The 18,014-nt window shown below is 40.9% G+C and overlaps 1 protein-coding gene across 1 annotated transcript; it reads right to left on the bottom strand.

Moving 5' to 3' along the window:
• Nucleotides 1-1,067: 1,067 nt before the first annotated feature.
• On the bottom strand, nucleotides 1,068-17,763 carry LOC311082039 (interferon-induced protein 44-like; the record flags this gene model as incomplete). Its single annotated transcript, XM_084112784.1, has 5 exons — nucleotides 17,637-17,763; nucleotides 17,487-17,520; nucleotides 16,817-17,015; nucleotides 1,354-1,518; nucleotides 1,068-1,256 (listed from the first exon to the last, which is right to left on the bottom strand). Exons 1-5 carry the CDS (start codon nucleotides 17,695-17,697, stop codon nucleotides 1,068-1,070), a joined length of 648 nt encoding a protein of 215 aa, XP_083968910.1. The 5' UTR covers nucleotides 17,698-17,763.
• Between the last annotated feature and the right edge of the window lie 251 nt (nucleotides 17,764-18,014).

Consider the following 18,014-nt stretch of genomic DNA (forward strand, 5'->3'; position numbering starts at 1 on the left):
CTGCTAGACTTCCTTGATTCATCATACATGGAAAAGGGTATTTTATACATGCATGTATAGTTAGTAAGTGTCATCAATGTGCATTCCATGCTTTGTTTGCACTGTTATTGAGCAGAGTAATTGTATTGACTGCATTCCCAGTATGCATAATGTTTGCATCAGTTTGAAGCAGCACCTCTCAGTCTATCATTAGCAAGGTTTACCATTTGGTCAAATGCCTTTAGAATGAGAACATCAACATCATCATCTAGGTCGATCTCCTGACTGTAGTTCTTCACTGGAAAGATATGGTTCATTGGCACTCCGATCTTGTCACTACATACCTGCATCTAAAGAATGTAAAGATGTAACGCCAAAAAATGAATGCTGATTCAACAAATATCAGACAAACCTAATATTTTTTAAAAATTCATTTCCACAAAGTAAAACACATGTGTTAAATGCACCTTCTCTCTGATCTTCTTGCTGGTGTAGATCTTCTTTAGGTCACTACTCACCAGTGGACATACTAAATCCACTTTAGTCATGACGATCACTTGAGGAATCCCTACAAGAAGAAAAGAGCACTGTTTTATTTCCATTGTTTACAAATTATGGAAGACAATAGTATTTATTAAGTTTTAATCTATTTTGCAGAATGTATCTTTGGCTTCCAGTGATTGGTACAGACCGTCCTTCATATTTACTGTCCAAAACAAATAGAATTTATTGTGTAGAATTTAGCTATGGGAAAACTTTTTTTATTTTTTTTAGACAAATAAATATTCTAATGTAAAATATTCCTAATGACACAATTGGACTTTGTGTTTGGAGGACAAGTCATTGTACTGGGGAACATGCTGAACAATGAAGTTCAACAGATTTATAATTATTTACAAAATGATTCTAGAGAATCTTTCTTTACTAGGTTTGCATCCAATCAAATGAATAATCAAAGTTTTTCCAACAGTTGTTTTGAACAAGAATTAATTACAATAATAATTCCATGCAAACAATTTTTTTCTATTAATGTTACATCCCACATCTGTACTGTTCTATTAAACTCTCCAGTGTCAGTAACCACATATTTAAAGGCCAGTCTTTCTGTTTCCGCTGCATCTTTTTCGGATTTCGCGCAATTTTTTAAAAAGATTTTCATCTGTGTTAGAGACTGTATTTGCATCCACAACGTAAACCAGGCAGAAAGCCTGATCAGAGAGTAAAGGGTCACTGATGTAATTTTCACTCTCATCACTGAGTGGCTCCTCTGGGTCGAACTAAGATTTAAAATGAAGACAAAATATGTGAAAATGTCAGTTAGACAGAATTGTATTTGTACAATGTTTAATTTTTCTAATAAATGTGGTTTATTACTTTGTAGTCATTCTTGACATGTCCATATATGGCTTTGATGATATCTTCTGGCTGAGACCCATGCTTAGCTTCTGGCTGAAACCTCCAGTCAGCTTCTAACCCCATTATGTCACTCAATGTAAAAGGCAAATCACCTTCTTCACTTCTGAGGTGGTGTATTGTAAACTAAAAAAAAACAACATTCAGGAGGATTCATAAATAATGATGATTCCAACTGACAAATTTACACACAGCCATAATGCACATACTATTGTAACAGTGTGGTTGTATCAATCACATAACGAAGGAGTCTAAGAAAATCTAACTGTCTTTATTGATAAACCGAAGCAAAACACAAATGAGATTGTAGAAGTAAAGCTCTAGTGAACACAATCCACACAAATAATAAACAAGAACTGACCAAGAACGTCTCGGTTACTATTGTAAACTCCATTCCCTGATGGAGGGAACAACCTTGGGTTACGACTGTAACCCTTTGTTCCCTGAGTCGAAGACAACACATTGGGGAATGCCTTCAGCGTGTCTGAAACAGGTGTGGAATAAGTGCAATCTCGATTGGTGTTGCGTCTGATTAGTACCCGGATGGGAGACCTCCTGACAAAACCAGGTTGCTGCTGGAAGAGGTGTTAGTGAGGCCAGCAGGGGGCGCTCACCCTGTGGACTGTGTGGGTACTAACAGCCCGGTATAGTGACGGGGACACTATATTTTCAAAGAGCACCGTCCTTTGGATGAGACGTTAAACCAAGGTCCTGACTCTCTATGGTCATTAAAAATCCCAGGATGTCCTTCAAAAAAAGTGTAGGGGTATAATCCCAGCATCCTGGCCAAATTTGCCCATTGGCCTCTGTCCATCATGGCCTCCTAATCATCCCCATATACTGACTGGCTTCATCACTGTCTCCTCTCCACCAGTAAGCTGGTGTGTGGTGGGCGTTCTGGCGCAAAATGGCTGCCGTCGCATCATCTAGGTGGATGCTGCACATTGGTGGTGGTTGAGGAGATTCCCCCTTCCATGTAAAGTGCTTTGAGTACCCAGAAAAGCGCTATATAAATTTAATGAATTATTATTATTATTAAAATGCTCTCACACTAGAAACAAACCAAACCTTTTTTCAGTTTGATCCGGACCAAGACTACCTCTTTTCCGTTTGGTCTGGAATCGGGGGTTCGGGGGAGTTTTCAGCTGAATGTGTGAGGGAAAACCAAAGTGGACAGTGTGTGTTCTCGTGAGAGGCGAACAGATCTACTTCAGCCTGGCCGGACTCCACCCCGAGGTGGTGGAGTTAATCTGGAGGGAGTCTCCATTCCCCGGGCCTCAGCCCCTGTCACAACAGGATATCTGCACCACATTTTGGTCCCTGGGAATGAACATTGCTCTGAGTGAGAGTAATGTGTCCTGGGACCACAGGAAAACCTGATGAGCAAGTCTGATTATTTATATAAGAGACCACCGACGTATTGTCTGTTCGAACTAGAACATGATGGCCTCTGAGGTCCAGGAGGAAATGTCTTAGAGCCGGAAACACAACCAACATCTCCAAGCAATTGATGTGCCATGAAAGATGATGGTCCCTCCATAGACCTCTGGTGTAACGGCCCTCCATGACCGCTCCCTAGCCTGTAAGAGATGTGTTCATAGTCACGATTTTCCTGGCCTAGCTTGATGCTGGTGACCGTTGTCAAGACCGTCTCTATACGAGCAGAAGACAACTGTGCCCGCAAAATCTCCACGCGGAGAAAAGGGGTGTTTTTGCCTGCCACCGAAGTAAACAGGACACTGCTGAACCTGGGGGGACGCCTACCGAACTGAATCGTATAGCTGAGTCTGACTGTCCGAATGAGCCAGCGTGAGGGGCTGGGAAGCACTAGCCAGGCTCACAAGCTCTGTACGAGTGGCACCAAAGGGACAGAGTCCTGGAGTAAAGGCGGTGAGTGTGGTGGACGTACCTGGCTCTGTGGGTCCTGTGAGGGCTGAGTAGGCAGTGCATCCCCTAAGCGTGGGCTACCTGCCCATGGCAAATGAGGCTATGGCTGAGAGTGAGGAAGCAGAGCATCGCTCACTGTCAGCACAGACCCAGTATGGCCCAGAGGTTTTGGAAACTGCTCTTTTATTGAAAAAGGGCCGGTGGCGGAACAGAAATAAAACGAAACACAGTATTTTCCACCCGATTCTTCAGCCAGGAACTAATCATCCAACCACGAGGGCTCAGGACACGGTGGAGTGTTCCACTCAAACCCAATACCCACGGTGACCTGGGAAAGCATGGCCTTCAACTCTGAATCCGATTCAGAATTAGCCACAACCCCGAAGGGGGGCAGCTCAGCGTCCTCATCCTCTCCAGAGGACAAAAGGCAGCGATCTACATCAGATCCTTTTCCGGAGCGCTGAATGAGATACATGGTGCCTCATGCGAGGGACCCGAGTAGTGAATATGCTATAGTGTATGTCAAAAATGATTGATGGCCCTATAATTGATGTTGACCCCTTGACCTTTGGTGAACTCTTAACCTTGCCACACCCCATGCCCTAGCAATGACCTTGACTCCTCCATGCCAGTGTCACATTTGACCTTGGTTATAATTGGAATAATTGGATAATAGGAATATCTGAGAATAATGTGTCCATTAATTAATTTTTGAACGTTGACATGTTATAATGGAAGTCATGAGGGTTATTTTTGAGCTCCGACATGCAAGCATCAGCTCCCTCTCACCCTCCACGTTCCAAAGCACAGGGGGATTGCTGGGGACAGTGGAAGTGAGAAAAAAAGAGGTTTTCTAATAATGAAATTAAAATCGAACAGAAAATATCATGAGGATGATACACACACACACACACACACGTATATTTCACAAGATTTCACACTACCTACAGTTGAAAAAGTTGAAAAAACATTCTGTTCTTCTAAAAGAAAATAAATTAAATGATTATATCGTTCAATTTAAAAATAAACACCTTTTCTAAAATTACTAATCCAATTATTTTAGTTTTAGATAAACAAAAATAAAAATAAAATCATCTTACATTTTTTGAGAGTTGAAGAAGTAGCTCCCAACACATAGATGTCCATACAACGTATGAATGGTGGTTAAAAAAAACAAAAAAAACAACATATGCATGGGTGAATTTAAAAAGTAGCTAAGATGTATTTCATTTTGCGCAGGCTATAAGTGAACTTTTACCAAATATTAAGATGTTAAAGTTCAGTTATATACCTTTAGCGCATTCAAATGTATTGAGTAAAAATTAAAACGTGATATAAATATTGCATAAAACCCGTCATTACCGAATTCAGGGGTGTTTAATAACTTCAATAGTTATTAACCACCAGCTGATTTAAGTTTTTCTTCAAACAAAGTGACGAAAGTAATTTTCTGATAAATCATTGTACACTGATGCACTGTGTTTTGTTGTACGCACATGTTTTGAGGGTCACTTAGAAAGATGTTTTCTTGTCTTTGTTTCGTGGCATTTTTAATTTAATAACATACATTTCAACATACAAACACACATTCTCAACTCTTATAATTGTTTTCTTTAGCTGTAGATAAGGTGATGCAGGCAACACCTGCGATAGGTGTGAGATAGACGTACGCAAGACATTTCTACCAGCTGATGACAATCTAGGAAACCATAGTTGTTTTTCAAAGTTTGTTTTTCAAAGTGTAAGGAAAATAGACTTTAGACAAAGTGCAATAGATTGAGAATGGTGATGTTAAAAATTGGTAAACAATTTCAAAACAGTGTATTTCAGAAGAAATGCAAACAAAATCAAAGATGCATAAAAAACAAAGGTGTCCAAAATGTTACATGCTAATATTTGGTCTTGTTTCAGAGTCGGTATGCTCCGGTGAAAACTTTGTGACTTGTGTGAACTTTGATGAGGCAGAGAACACTAGCACTGTTAAACATGCAGTTCAATAACAATATTCAATATGAGCAAGAATCCAACTCTAATGCGACTGAGCTTGTTTCACATATAACTGTTGATAGGTAGATATAATAGTTATCTTAATTTTCAATTGTTAGGTAAATGATCTATGTTAAAACATTTCGGCATTCAGCTGACGAGGCCAAAAACTGCTTACCACATGTTTTCATAAAAAGAAGAACAACTATTAAGACATAAAACACAAAGTCTGTTTTCTGGATCAGGCCTATAAACGTCTCCGGTTACGACTGTAACCTATGTTCCCTGAGAAACAGGGAACGAGACACTGCGTCGTAGGACGGCCTGGTAAGAACGAAAATTTTGGTGCCTGATTTCGGTGCCTGACTTTTTTTTACCGCCCCCTATAAAACATCTCGCGGCACGAATGTTCCAATAATAAAACATCTCCAGTTAACCAGCAGAGCATTCATTTCGTTCGTTTGTTAAATAAGAAACGATCTAGCGCTGAAATGTATTTTTTAAATCAAGTTATCAAAGTGCTCGTTGCCGCTGCGATCAGTGGCGCGGATACAGTGTTTTCTCTTATGGCTCGCGCACACCGCACCGTCTTCACTCGGACGCGAGTTTCAATACGGAGACTCTCTATTCGTTCTGGTAAAAAATCACAGTATAATGCACACAAACGTGTCCCTGCTGATGAGCATAATCAGTAAAAAAAAAAAAAAAAAAAAAACTCTACGAATGCAGATTAGAACCCAAAACCTCTGACACGCTTGACGAAAGTTCAAGTTCAGCAGGCTGCCAGTGTGGTGGTGGACATCACAGATGATGATAACAGCAGCCGTTCCTCTTCGGGTAAGTCTAGTAGTTTAATGCCAACTGCAAATCTTGCATATCAAGTAGGCTAGCAAACACCGTTGCCATTCAACAGCGAGTGTGACGACGTGTGCAAAATGTTTTAACAAAGTTCCAACACTTTTTTATACAAGGCTATAATGTGTGTCAAATATTTCTGCTCAGTATCAGATATTTCTCTGCTTTAAAGTAAAAGTAATAATATGTGAAGACAAAATGTTGATCTTAAGTGTCTGACGATGTCAGGCACTGTAATTTGCTCTGGTCCCCTTCCTGTTCGCAGGAGTGATGAGATAGTTAGTAGATTGTCCTCTCTAAATCGCTGGCTGTCTGAGTGGTGTCCCCAAAATAATATAGAATTCATAGACAATTGGAAAAGTTTTTGGGGCAGACCTGACCTGTTGAAAAGAGATGGTATTCATCCCTCCTGGGATGGTGCTGCTCTTCTCTCTAGTAATATGGCTCATAGTCTTAGAGCTCAAACATGACAATCTGGGGCTCAGGTCAGGAAGCAGACAGACTGGCTAAACCGACCGTCTGCTAGCTGTCTCACCTCACCAAGGTCAGATAAATCCCATCACATAGAGCCTCTTTCACCTAGTTATCATCATATAGAGACTGTGTCTGTTCCCCGAATTAGGACATACAAAAAACTCCTAAACCCATTCAAGGGTAAAATTTTTATTGATGTTCAACAAATAAAAAACAGCTATAATACGAATGAACAAATGATAAAGCTTGGGTTGCTGAATATTCGATCCCTTACTTCAAAAGCACTTATTGTTAATGATATGATTTCAGATAATAACCTAGATGTGCTGTGTTTGACAGAAACCTGGCTAAAAGCAGACAATTATATTACTTTAAATGAGTCCACCCCGCAAGATTACTGTTATAAAAAGAATTACTGAGAAGACTTGTTTTAAATATAATTCTTTTGAAGTGTTGTTGCTAAATGTAACACTATCTAGTGTAAAATGATAAATCACATTTAACATTTGTGCTGGCTACTGTATACAGGCCACCAGGGCACCATACAGACTTTATCAAAGAATTTGCTGATTTTCTATCAGAGTTAGTATTGGCTGCAGATAAAGTACTAATTGTTGGTGATTTTAATATACATGTGGATAACAAAAAAGACGCATTGGCATTGGCATTTAAAGACATTCTGAACTCTATTGGAGTTAAACAACACGTGTCAGGACCTACTCATTGTCGTAATCATACTCTAGATCTAATATTATCACATGGAATAGATGTTGATGCTGTTGAAATTCTGCAGCAGAGTGATGACATCTCAGATCATTATCTAGTCTCGTGTAAACTTCATTTAGCCAAGGCTGCAAAGTCGACTCCGTGTTACAAATATGTTAGACCTATCACTTCTGCCACTAAAGATTGCTTTATTAATAATCTTCCTGATCAGTTTCATCATCTTAGCATCCCAGATAGCTTAGAAGAACTAGATATTGTGACAGAAACTTTTAACTCTCTCTTTTCCAGCACTTTAGACACAGTTGCTCCCTTGCGCTTAAAGAAGATTAAAGAAAATAGTCAAACGCCGTGGTACAACGAGCACACTCGGGCCCTTAAGAGAGCAGCCAGAAAAATGGAGCACAACTTGAAGAAAACAAAACTAGAGGTATTTCGCATTTCATGGAAGGAGAGCTCGATTACTTACAGAGAGGCCTTAAAAGCTGCTAGATCTGCTTATTTTTCAACCCTATTAGAAGAAAATAAACATAATCCTAGGTATTTATTTGAAACAGTGGCTAAACTAACAAAAAATAAATCTTCAGCCACAGAAGTTTCCAAGCAGCACAGCAGTAATGACTTTATGAACTTCTTTACTAACAAGATTGATAATATCAGGGAGAAAATTATAACTATGCAACCGTCCACTACAGTATCGCATCAGGGAGTGCATTGTAGTCTCCCTGAGGAAAAATTTGATTCATTCGTTGCTATAGGAGAGGAAGAATTTACTAAACTCGTTAAATCAGCTAAATCAACAACATGTATGTTAGACCCTATACCGACTAAGCTACTGAAAGAGATGCTTCCAGAGGTCATAGATCCTCTTCTTAATATCATTAATTCATCTTTGTCTCTAGGATATGTACCGAAAACCTTTAAGCTGACTATGATTAAACCGCTTGTTAAAAAAACGCAACTTGATCCTACAGAATTAGTCAATTACAGGCTGATCTCGAATCTACCCTTTCTGTCAAAGATACTACAAAAGGCAGTATCCTCACAACTATGTTCCTTTTTAGAAAGAAATGATATCTGTGAGGATTTTCAGTCCGGATTTAGACCGTACCATAGTACCGAGACAGCTCTGATTAGAGTCACAAATGATTTGCTCTTATCATCCGATCGTGGTTGTATCTCTCTATTAGTGTTACTCGATCTTAGTGCTGCGTTTGACACCATTGACCACAACATTCTTTTAAATAGACTCGAAAACTATGTTGGGATTAGTGGAATTGCACTAGCATGGTTTAAATCATACTTATCTGACCGTTATCAGTTTGTAGCAGTAAATGAAGAGATATCTCATCGATCACAAGTTCAGTATGGCGTACCTCAAGGCTCAGTACTAGGACCCCAGCTGTTCACTCTGTACATGCTACCATTAGGAGATATCATTAGGAAGCATGGAATCAATTTTCACTGTTATGCTGACGATACTCAGCTCTATATTTCTTCACGCCCTGACGAAACTTACCAATTCACAAAATTAACGGAATGCATAGCTGATATAAAAAAATTGGATGACTAGTAATTTCCTACTACTAAATTCTGAAAAAACAGAGATTCTAATTATTGGACAAAAAACTTCCTCACGTAATAATCTAGAATACTGTCTAACACTTGATGGCTGCTCTGTTAAGTCTTCGTCGTCGGTTAGGAACCTGGGTGTGCTCTTTGATACCAATCTTTCTTTTGAAAGTCACGTGTCTAGTATCTGTAAAACTGCATTTTTCCATCTAAAAAATATATCTAAATTACGCCATATACTCTCATTGACAAATGCGGAACAATTAGTTCATGCGTTCATGACCTCAAGGCTAGATTATTGTAATGCTCTACTGGGTGGTTGCCCTGCACGCTTAATAAACAAATTACAGCTGGTCCAAAACGCAGCAGCTCGAGTTCTTACCAGAACCAGGAAGTATGACCATATTAGCCCGGTTCTGTCAACACTGCATTGGCTGCCTATTAAACATCGTATAAATTTTAAAATATTGATGATTACTTACAAAGCACTAAATGGTTTAGCTCCGCAGTACTTGAGCGAGCTCTTAACGCTTTATAGTCCTTCACGTCTATTGCGATCTCAGAAGTGTCAACTAGTCTCTCCTCTTCCACCAGATCCAGGCCGTATCCAGATCCGATGAAGGACCTGCGCCTGGACGCGACAACAACGCAGTACTGAAGTGTCAACCAGTCTCTCCGTTTATGAAGTGATGTGGACTCCGGCCGTATCCAGATTAGATGGTGGATCTGCACGTGGACCCAACCAAGACGCATCCCTGAAGTGCCGGCCTCATCGACAGACCAATCTGACTTCTGACCCGTAATGCTGCCTGGATCATAATCATACACTGTTCGCTCGTTGGCCAGAGGAGAACAGGCCCCTGACTGAGCCTGGGATCTCCCAAGGTTTTTTTCTCCATTCTGTCACCTGATGGAGTTTTGGTTCCTTGCCACTGTTGCCTTGGCTTTTGGCTTGCTTAGTTGGGGACATTTAACCTGTTAACCGTTGCCAGTGCGCCCGCGCACTGAAGCGTTTTTTTTTTTTATTTAGTTCAAATTTACTATCAGATTTAATGTTATACCTTGACAAACTATACATCATTAAAAAGATATAAGACTCAAGTTTCAGTATTTGACCACTATTGTATTCTGAGAAACTTATAGCAACAGTTATTTCTTAATTTCTGTCAGGAGTTATGAAATGAAAAAATGAGTCAATACCTTTAATATGAATTATGCGCGTCAGCCGCTTTCATTCATAAAAAAACTCTGTGCTGTCGTCATGACAGCGATTCACAAAACAACGTCCCTCAGGGCTTTTAGCTCAAAAATGTGCAGATTTGGAGAAATATTGATAGATTCTCATAGGTTTACATCAGATTTCTATTGACAGGAATAATATTTATTGAATTTATACCCAAATGCGTCGATGTAATCTTTATGAGCGTTTGGCACTCTGATTTACTGTGTTTTCCATTCATACCAATAGCCTGATGGCGCTATATGCACAATAATAACCCATATATGGAACATGAAGAAGAGCCATAATCATGTGACATTCAGGAGTCACTGATACACACAAAGCTACAGAGATCGCGCTGTAACATGCAGATACAGATGTTTTGAAGACAATAAACATGATTGCAATGATATTTGAGTTACCTGTGTTTTTCAAGCCATGCCAGGTATTTTCATAATAATAGATTATATTTATAATGTAATGCTAATCTATATAGACTATCATTGTGAAGAATATTATCAAATAGTATATTTTCTGTCTGATTTTTTTTATCTGATGCCAAATTAGATCACAGAAGATTATTTAAAACACTTCACTTGCGTTATCAAGTAAGTTTGGAGCACAAACATGGTTTTAATCTCATAAATTGTCATGTATTGATGGTGTGCTAAGCTAACATGCTAGCTAGCTCTAGGTGCATCTATCTTGAATTTTTTTTTACTAAATACAGAGTTTTAGACTTATCATCTTCATATTTTAAATATAATATGGTCAGACATGTGGCTTTAGCTGCAGTGCATTTCTAGATTGCTACAGTGCCAACTATTTTATTTTCATGAAGATGTTTCATATAAATAAATTTCTAATAACTTTACAAGTTATTATCCAAAGCGACTTACAAATAAGGACTAAATTAAGCGAGTCATCATGAAGAGGCAAAAACAACAACAACGCAAGAAGTGCTCAGAATACGAAGTTCAGGCATTATTCAGAGTAGCGTAAGCCTGATAAGTGATGTTTCAAAGCGATAGGAATTTTTTTTTTTTCTTTTTTTTTATGAGGTTAAGTGCTCAGGGAATAGATAGGTTTTCAGATGTCTTTTGAATGTTGTCAGGGATTCTGCATTCCGGATGAGGGTGGGGAGCGCGTTCCACCAGCATGGAACTGTGAATGAGAATGTTCTGGAGAGTGATTTTGTGGCTCACTGTAATGGAACCACGAGACGTCGCTCGTTGACTGATCGTAGGCGTCTGGTAGGGATGTAGACTCGTAGGAGTGAGTGAAAGTAGGAGGGAGCTGAGCCTGTGATGGATCTGTAAGCAAGCGTCAATGCCTTGAACTTGATGCGAGCAGCGAGAGGTAGCCAGTGCAGAGAGATGAACAGAGGAGTGACGTGGGCCCTTTTGGACTCGTTGAAGACAAGGCGAGCTGCAGCATTCTGGATCATCTGTAGGGGTTTAGTTGCACATGCTGGAAGTCCGGCCAGAAGAGCATTACAGTAGTCAAGCCTAGAAATGACCAGGGCCTGGACGAGAAGTTGTGTTGCATGCTCAGTTAGGAAAGACCTGATCTTCCTGATGTTGTGCAGTGCAAACCTGCATGATCGAGCTGTCTTTGAAATGTGATCTGTGAAGGTCAGCTGGTCATCAAACGTTACTCCAAGATTTCTGACCGACCTTGATGGGGTGATTGATGATGATTCTAGCTGGATGGTGAAGTCGTGCTGTAGAGACGGATTGGCTGGCATGACGAGAAGCTCAGTCTTTGCCAGGTTGAGCTGCAGGTGATGTTCCTTCATCCATGTGGAGATGTCCGCCAGACAGCTTGAGACTCGTGCAGCTACTGTAGGATCATCTGGTTGAAACGAGAGGAAGAGCTGTGTGTCATCAGCATAGCAGTGGTAGGAGAAGCCGTGTGCCTGTACGATGTGACCCAGTGATGTTGTGTAGATGGAGAAGAGGAGGGGACCAAGAACTGAACCCTGGGGAACCCCTGAGGTCAGTTGATGTGCTCTGGATACCTCGCCTCTCCATGCGACCTTGAAGGACCTACCTGTGAGATAGGACTCAAACCAATGGAGTGAAGTTCCTGTGATGCCCAGTGATGAGAGGGTGGACATGAGGATCTGATGATTCACAGTGTCGAAGGCAGCAGACAGATCCAGGAGAATGAGGAGTGAAGATTTGGAAGCAGCCTTTGCGATCCGTAGGGCTTCTGTGACCGACAGTAGTGCAGTCTCAGTTGAGTGCCCTTTCTTGAAGCCGGATTGGTTGACATCCAGCTGGTTGTTTAGAGACAAAAAGGATGTTACTTGGTTGAAAACAGCTCTTTCAAGTGTCTTCGCAATGAATGGTAGAAGAGAGATAGGTCTGTAATTCTCTACAAAGGATGTGTTTAGCGTTGGTTTTTTAAGCAGTGGAGTAACCCGAGCCTGCTTGAATGCTGTGGGGAAAGTGCCAGTATGGAGGGATGAGTTGATGATGTGTGTGAGTGATGGTAGAAGTGTGGGAGAGATGGCTTGTAGAAGGTGTGAGGGGATGGGGTCTAGAGGGCAGGTGGTAGGGTGACTGGAGAGGAGAAGTGTAGATACTTCTTCCTCGGTTAGCGAAGAGAAGGAGGACAGAGGGATATTGGCTGTGGAAGGGGTCGGTCTGGGTTCCTGTGTGTGCGGAGCTGAGAACTGACTGCTGATAGCTGTTGTTTTGTTGGTGAAGAAGTTCGCAAAATCGTCAGCAGTTAAGGAGGAGGCGGGTGGTGGTGGAGGTGGACAGAGGAGAGAGTTGAATGTCTTGAAGAGTAATCGTGTGTTGGAGGAGCTGTTGATCTTGTTGTGGAAGTAAGAAGATTTTGCAGCATGAACATCAACAGAAAAGGAAGAGAGGAGAGATTGATACATACTCAGGTCAGATGCGTCTTTTGATTTGTTCCATTTCCTCTCCGCTGCCCTGAGTTCGGTCCGGTGTTCACGAAGAACCTCAGACAACCAGGGATTTGATGGAGAAGCACGTGCTGGCCTGGAGGAGAGAGGGCAGATAATGTCTAGAGAAGAGGTTAGAGTGGAGCATAAGGTGTCCGTTGCGGTATTCACATCCAGAGATGAGAATTGTGAGGGTGGGGGAAGAGAAGATGCCACGGCAGAGGAAAGATGGGAGGGGGAAAGTGAGCACAGGTTTCGTCTGAAAGTGACTGGTGGTTGGGGTGGTGGTGCAGGGGTAGAGAGTTGTAGACTGAAAGTAATGAGGAAATGATCTGAAACATGGAGGGGTCTCACCAAAATGTTCTCTGTTGTGCAGTTGCGTGTGTAAACCAGGTCCAGTTGGTTGCCTGATTTGTGAGTACCTGAGGTGATGAGTCGTTTGAGATCGAAAGAGGCTAGTAGAGAGATGAAGTCTGTTGCATGCGGCTTTTCGAGATGGATGTTGAAGTCACCGAAGACTAGAAGTGGGGTGCCGTCTTCAGGAAAAGTGGACAGCAGCACATCCAGCTCATCTACAAAGTTACCTAGCTGACCTGGGGGGCGATAAACGACTACAATATGGATCTTAATGGGAGTTGTAAGTGTAATAGCATGATATTCAAATGAGTTGTTGTTGTTTTTATACTGTACAAACTGTATATTCTGTCTCCTTACACTAACCCGACCCCTAAACCTACTCATCTTACACACACACACACACACACACTAGCCCGACTCCTAAACCTACCCATCACACACTCGCGAACCCGACCCCTAAACCTACCCATCACACACACACACACACACACACTAACCCGACCCCTAAACCTACCCATCACACACAACATTCTGCATTTTTACATTTTCAAAAAAACTCATTCTGTATGATTTATAAGCTTGTGTACCTCAGTTGTTGTACAGCTGAAAAAAGTGAACTATGTTTAACAAGATTTCATCTTTAATATGTCTTAGTTTGTCTGAAGTTTTCATTGTTTTTTTTTTCTTGTATACTTTTAAGTTCCATTTATTTGGTGCTTTGTTCAATCTCAAACCATTATTTTTATTTTTATTATTATTATTAAGATGTCTGCACAAGAGTCACTCACTCAGTCACTCAATCTCGGCAAACATTAAACTTTGCTGTAATTATGCGTCTCGCTTTGGTCTACCCTGGAAGTGTTCTGTTTGCTCTGCTAAACTATAATTACTTAAACTAAAACTGAAACTAAATAAAATAAAAACTAAATAGAAATGTGTTTGCAAAATAAAAACTAAACTAAAACTAACAAAACCATTAATGAAACGAACTAAAACTAAACTTAAATTTAAAGCAAAATTGAAAACGATATTAAAATAAAAACTAATTTAAAAAAGCAAAACTATAATAACCTTGATAGTTACTTAGTGTGTTAATAAATGCTTTATTAACATGTATTTCTACTGTAATTCATGGTTAATTCAGGTAGTTATAAAGCATTTAGTAGTGGTCAGTGAACTATTTTTGTGAGCTCATCTAAAGTGAGGACTATTTATGCCTTGTAAAGCATTTACAAAGGAGATTTAAAGGCTGTTAAATAATTTTATGTTCTGTATCACTGTTGTGTTTGTTTCCTTTTTCCGTTTAGAAGATCAGTGAGCCTTTAAATCTCCTTTGTAAATGCTTTACAAAGCATAACTAGTCCTCACTTTAGATGAGCTCAAAAAAATAGTTAACTGACCACTACTAAATGCTTTATAACTACCTGAATCTACTACATATACTTACACTTTCTAAGTGATCTTATTAATCAATGACAACACCTAGTTTGTAAATAACGGTAAATAATGTAACTGGTTTGTAAATAATGCTATACTTCATTTAGAAATGATAAATTGATCATTAATAAAGTAATAGTTAACTGACCACTACTAAGTGGAACCTCTTTGTCAACTGGTGTTCTTCTAAACATCAAGAACCCACGAAATGCCCGATCAGTGTCGTGCTTTCCTTCCTGCAAGAAGGGTTGGAGCGAAGGCTGTCTCCCTCCACCCTGAAAGTGTATGTTGCCGCCATTGCCGCACATCACGATGCAGTTGATGGTAAGTCTCTGGGAAAGCATGACCTGGTCATCAGGTTCCTGAGGGGAGCGAGGAGATTGAATCCTCCTCGTCCTCCCCTCGTACCCTCTTGGGACCTCTCAGTGGTTCTAACTGCCCTGTAGAGTGCTCCATTTGAGCCTTTGCAATCAGTAGAGCTTATGTTCCTGTCTATGAAGACAGCGCTCCTGGTTGCATTGGCCTCCATCAAGAGGGTAGGGGACCTGCAGGCATTTTTGGTTGACGAAGCGTGCCTGGAATTCGGGCCGGCTAACTCTCACGTGATCCTGAGACCCCGGCCTGGATATGTGCCCAAGGTTCCTACCACACCCTTTCGAGACCAGGTAGTGAACCTGCAAGCGCTGCCCTTGGAGGAGGCAGACCCAGCCTTGGCACTGCTCTGTCCAGTACGCGCCATCTGTGCTTACGTAGACAGAACGCGGTGTTTCAGGACCTCAGACCAGCTCTTTGTCTGTTATGGTGGGAAGCTGAAGGGAAAGGCTCTCTCAAAGCAAAGGTTATCTCACTGGATAGTGGATACCATTGCTTTGGCATACCAGCAGCAAGGTCGTCAATGCCCCCTTGGTGTGAAAGCCCACTCCACTCGTAATGTGGCTTCCTCTTGGGCTCTAGCGCATGGCGCCTCGCTAACAGACATTTGTAGAGCTGCAGGCTGGGCGACACCCAACACATTCGTGAGATTCTATAATCTCCAAGTAGAGCCAGTTTCTTCCCATGTACTCGCTTCAACCAGCCGGTACTAGATTCTGCTCAGGTGTCTTCGCTTGCTCGCCATTCCTCTCCACGGACGGGATATGTGCGATTATCTTCTCAGGTGAGTCTGATAAGCTCTGAGTTTCCTCCAGCACTGGTTACGTCAACGCCTGAGTTATGCCAATCTGCCATAACGCAGCTTTTGCGCTTGACTAGGTGCCTCCATGTGCATGGTCCCCCCTCTGGGCGACCCCCACATGTGTATTCCACTGTAAGTCTCTTTTGAGCGTGTGTCTTTCCCTCGGCAAGCTACCTTGCCACCCCTGGGGTTGAAATATTCCACCTGCGGCTGGACACCCCAGTGATACTCCATATGCAGCCCTCTGGGCCATATGTGTATTCCAAGTCCCCCCCTTCGGGTTGGGCATGATTGCTTATTTCCGCTGAGATATGCTTCCCAGTGTACCTTGGTATTCCTGTGTTAGGTAGGACTCCTTCGTTCGTGCTAGTCTCACAACAGGGAGCTCAGACTTACGCAGGGCACTGGAAGACAGCCGAGGTGGCGTGATTAGACTGGAACCCCAATCGTCGTCATCCGACGTAACTCGGAGTGACCACGAAAGGGAACGTTACGTCTTCCTGCCACTTCCGCTGTATCGCTGAAAAACGCCTGAGTTCAGTCTCGGCTCCTCAGCGAAGACATATCTGCATGTTGCCAGCGTACTTCCTTTATACCCCCTGCGGTGGGCGGAGATACGCTATGCAAATTCCGCAGACCCATGGCATTTCATTGCCATTGGCTCGTTTTATATACTCGAAGATGACAGGCTTTCTAAGCGAAACCCCAATCGTCGTCATCCGACGTAACGTCTCCGTTCCCTACTCAGGGAACGAGGGTTACATACGTAACCGAGACGTTTTTTACTGTATATGTGCAATATAATTTAAAAAATAATACTTACTTTTTTTGTAAAACTGCGACCACCACATGCATCAGCTATTGCGCCACCTGTGATCCGTCCTTGGAAAACGCTGTTGACAGAATTAATAAAACTGGACTTCCCTCCTCCAATTTGTCCAGCTACAAGGATCCTGATGACTTTTACATCTGGATTACTCACAGAGAACGTTTTTAGGCGTGTCTTCAGCACTTCTTTTTGTCTATGCAAGTACAAGAAACAAAATATTTCGAAGAAAGGAACTTCAGAAAAACTGCTGATTTGTCATATATCGCACATTCAAGTCTCATTTGGTCACACCTTTATTTAGATATTTATTTAGCCAAGGACTTAGTGTGTTAGGCAATATAAAAAAGAATAAGCTCTTTCTGAAATCTTTAAAACAGCACATTATGTTGGTAAACAATATAGTGTTGATTCTAGTCACTGGCATCTACTAATAATAGGAAACATTAAAGGCCACCATTATTGATAAAACTATGCATTTGTTATTATTGCTATAATGTCTGTTGTTATTTATTGTGTTAATATATTTCCATATCCAATTCTTTTTTGCAATGAAAGTCATATATACCATCACCCTTTTATAAATATATTTATATCTATTCATGGAAATAAGACAAATAGGCAACACTATTTTCTACATAGCATGAATATTATATGGTAAACTTACCCCCAGTCAAATCTCCTCCATGGTGTTTCCAATTCTACATACAGTATTTAAACAGAAAATATGATTATCTATGGTGTGTCCCCTATCAAAATACAAATCATATAATACTGCAAAGTTATGCAAAAAATATATGTAAATTTCCTAATTCACCTGGTTTTGGAACAGGTTTTGGATCAGGTTTTGGATCCGGTTTTGAAGATTCGCCTCCCATTATCTGCTGTTTTTCTCAGAAGAATGGTCACTTCACGTTTTTCAGTCAGTCTGCAGCCCAGTGTGGAAGCTTACATCACGGTGCCCGTATATATAGCCTCCTGTTCCTTTTTCACTTTTACTTTCAATTTTACACACAATCCTGGAAAACATTCAAATGTATATTGAATTAACTGCATTACCACATAATTTATTTTGTAAAAGCAGAATATTTAAAGGCATTTTGTTTTAATTAACCTAAAAAGAATTGTCTGATATACATCATCAGTACAAAGTGAAATATTTATAAAGTCCTAACAGGATGGAAAGAGTTAAAAT

The sequence above is a fragment of the Abramis brama genome (assembly GCF_963993115.1).
Source record: "Abramis brama genome assembly, chromosome: 4".
NCBI classification, from domain to species: Eukaryota; Metazoa; Chordata; class Actinopteri; order Cypriniformes; family Leuciscidae; genus Abramis; species Abramis brama.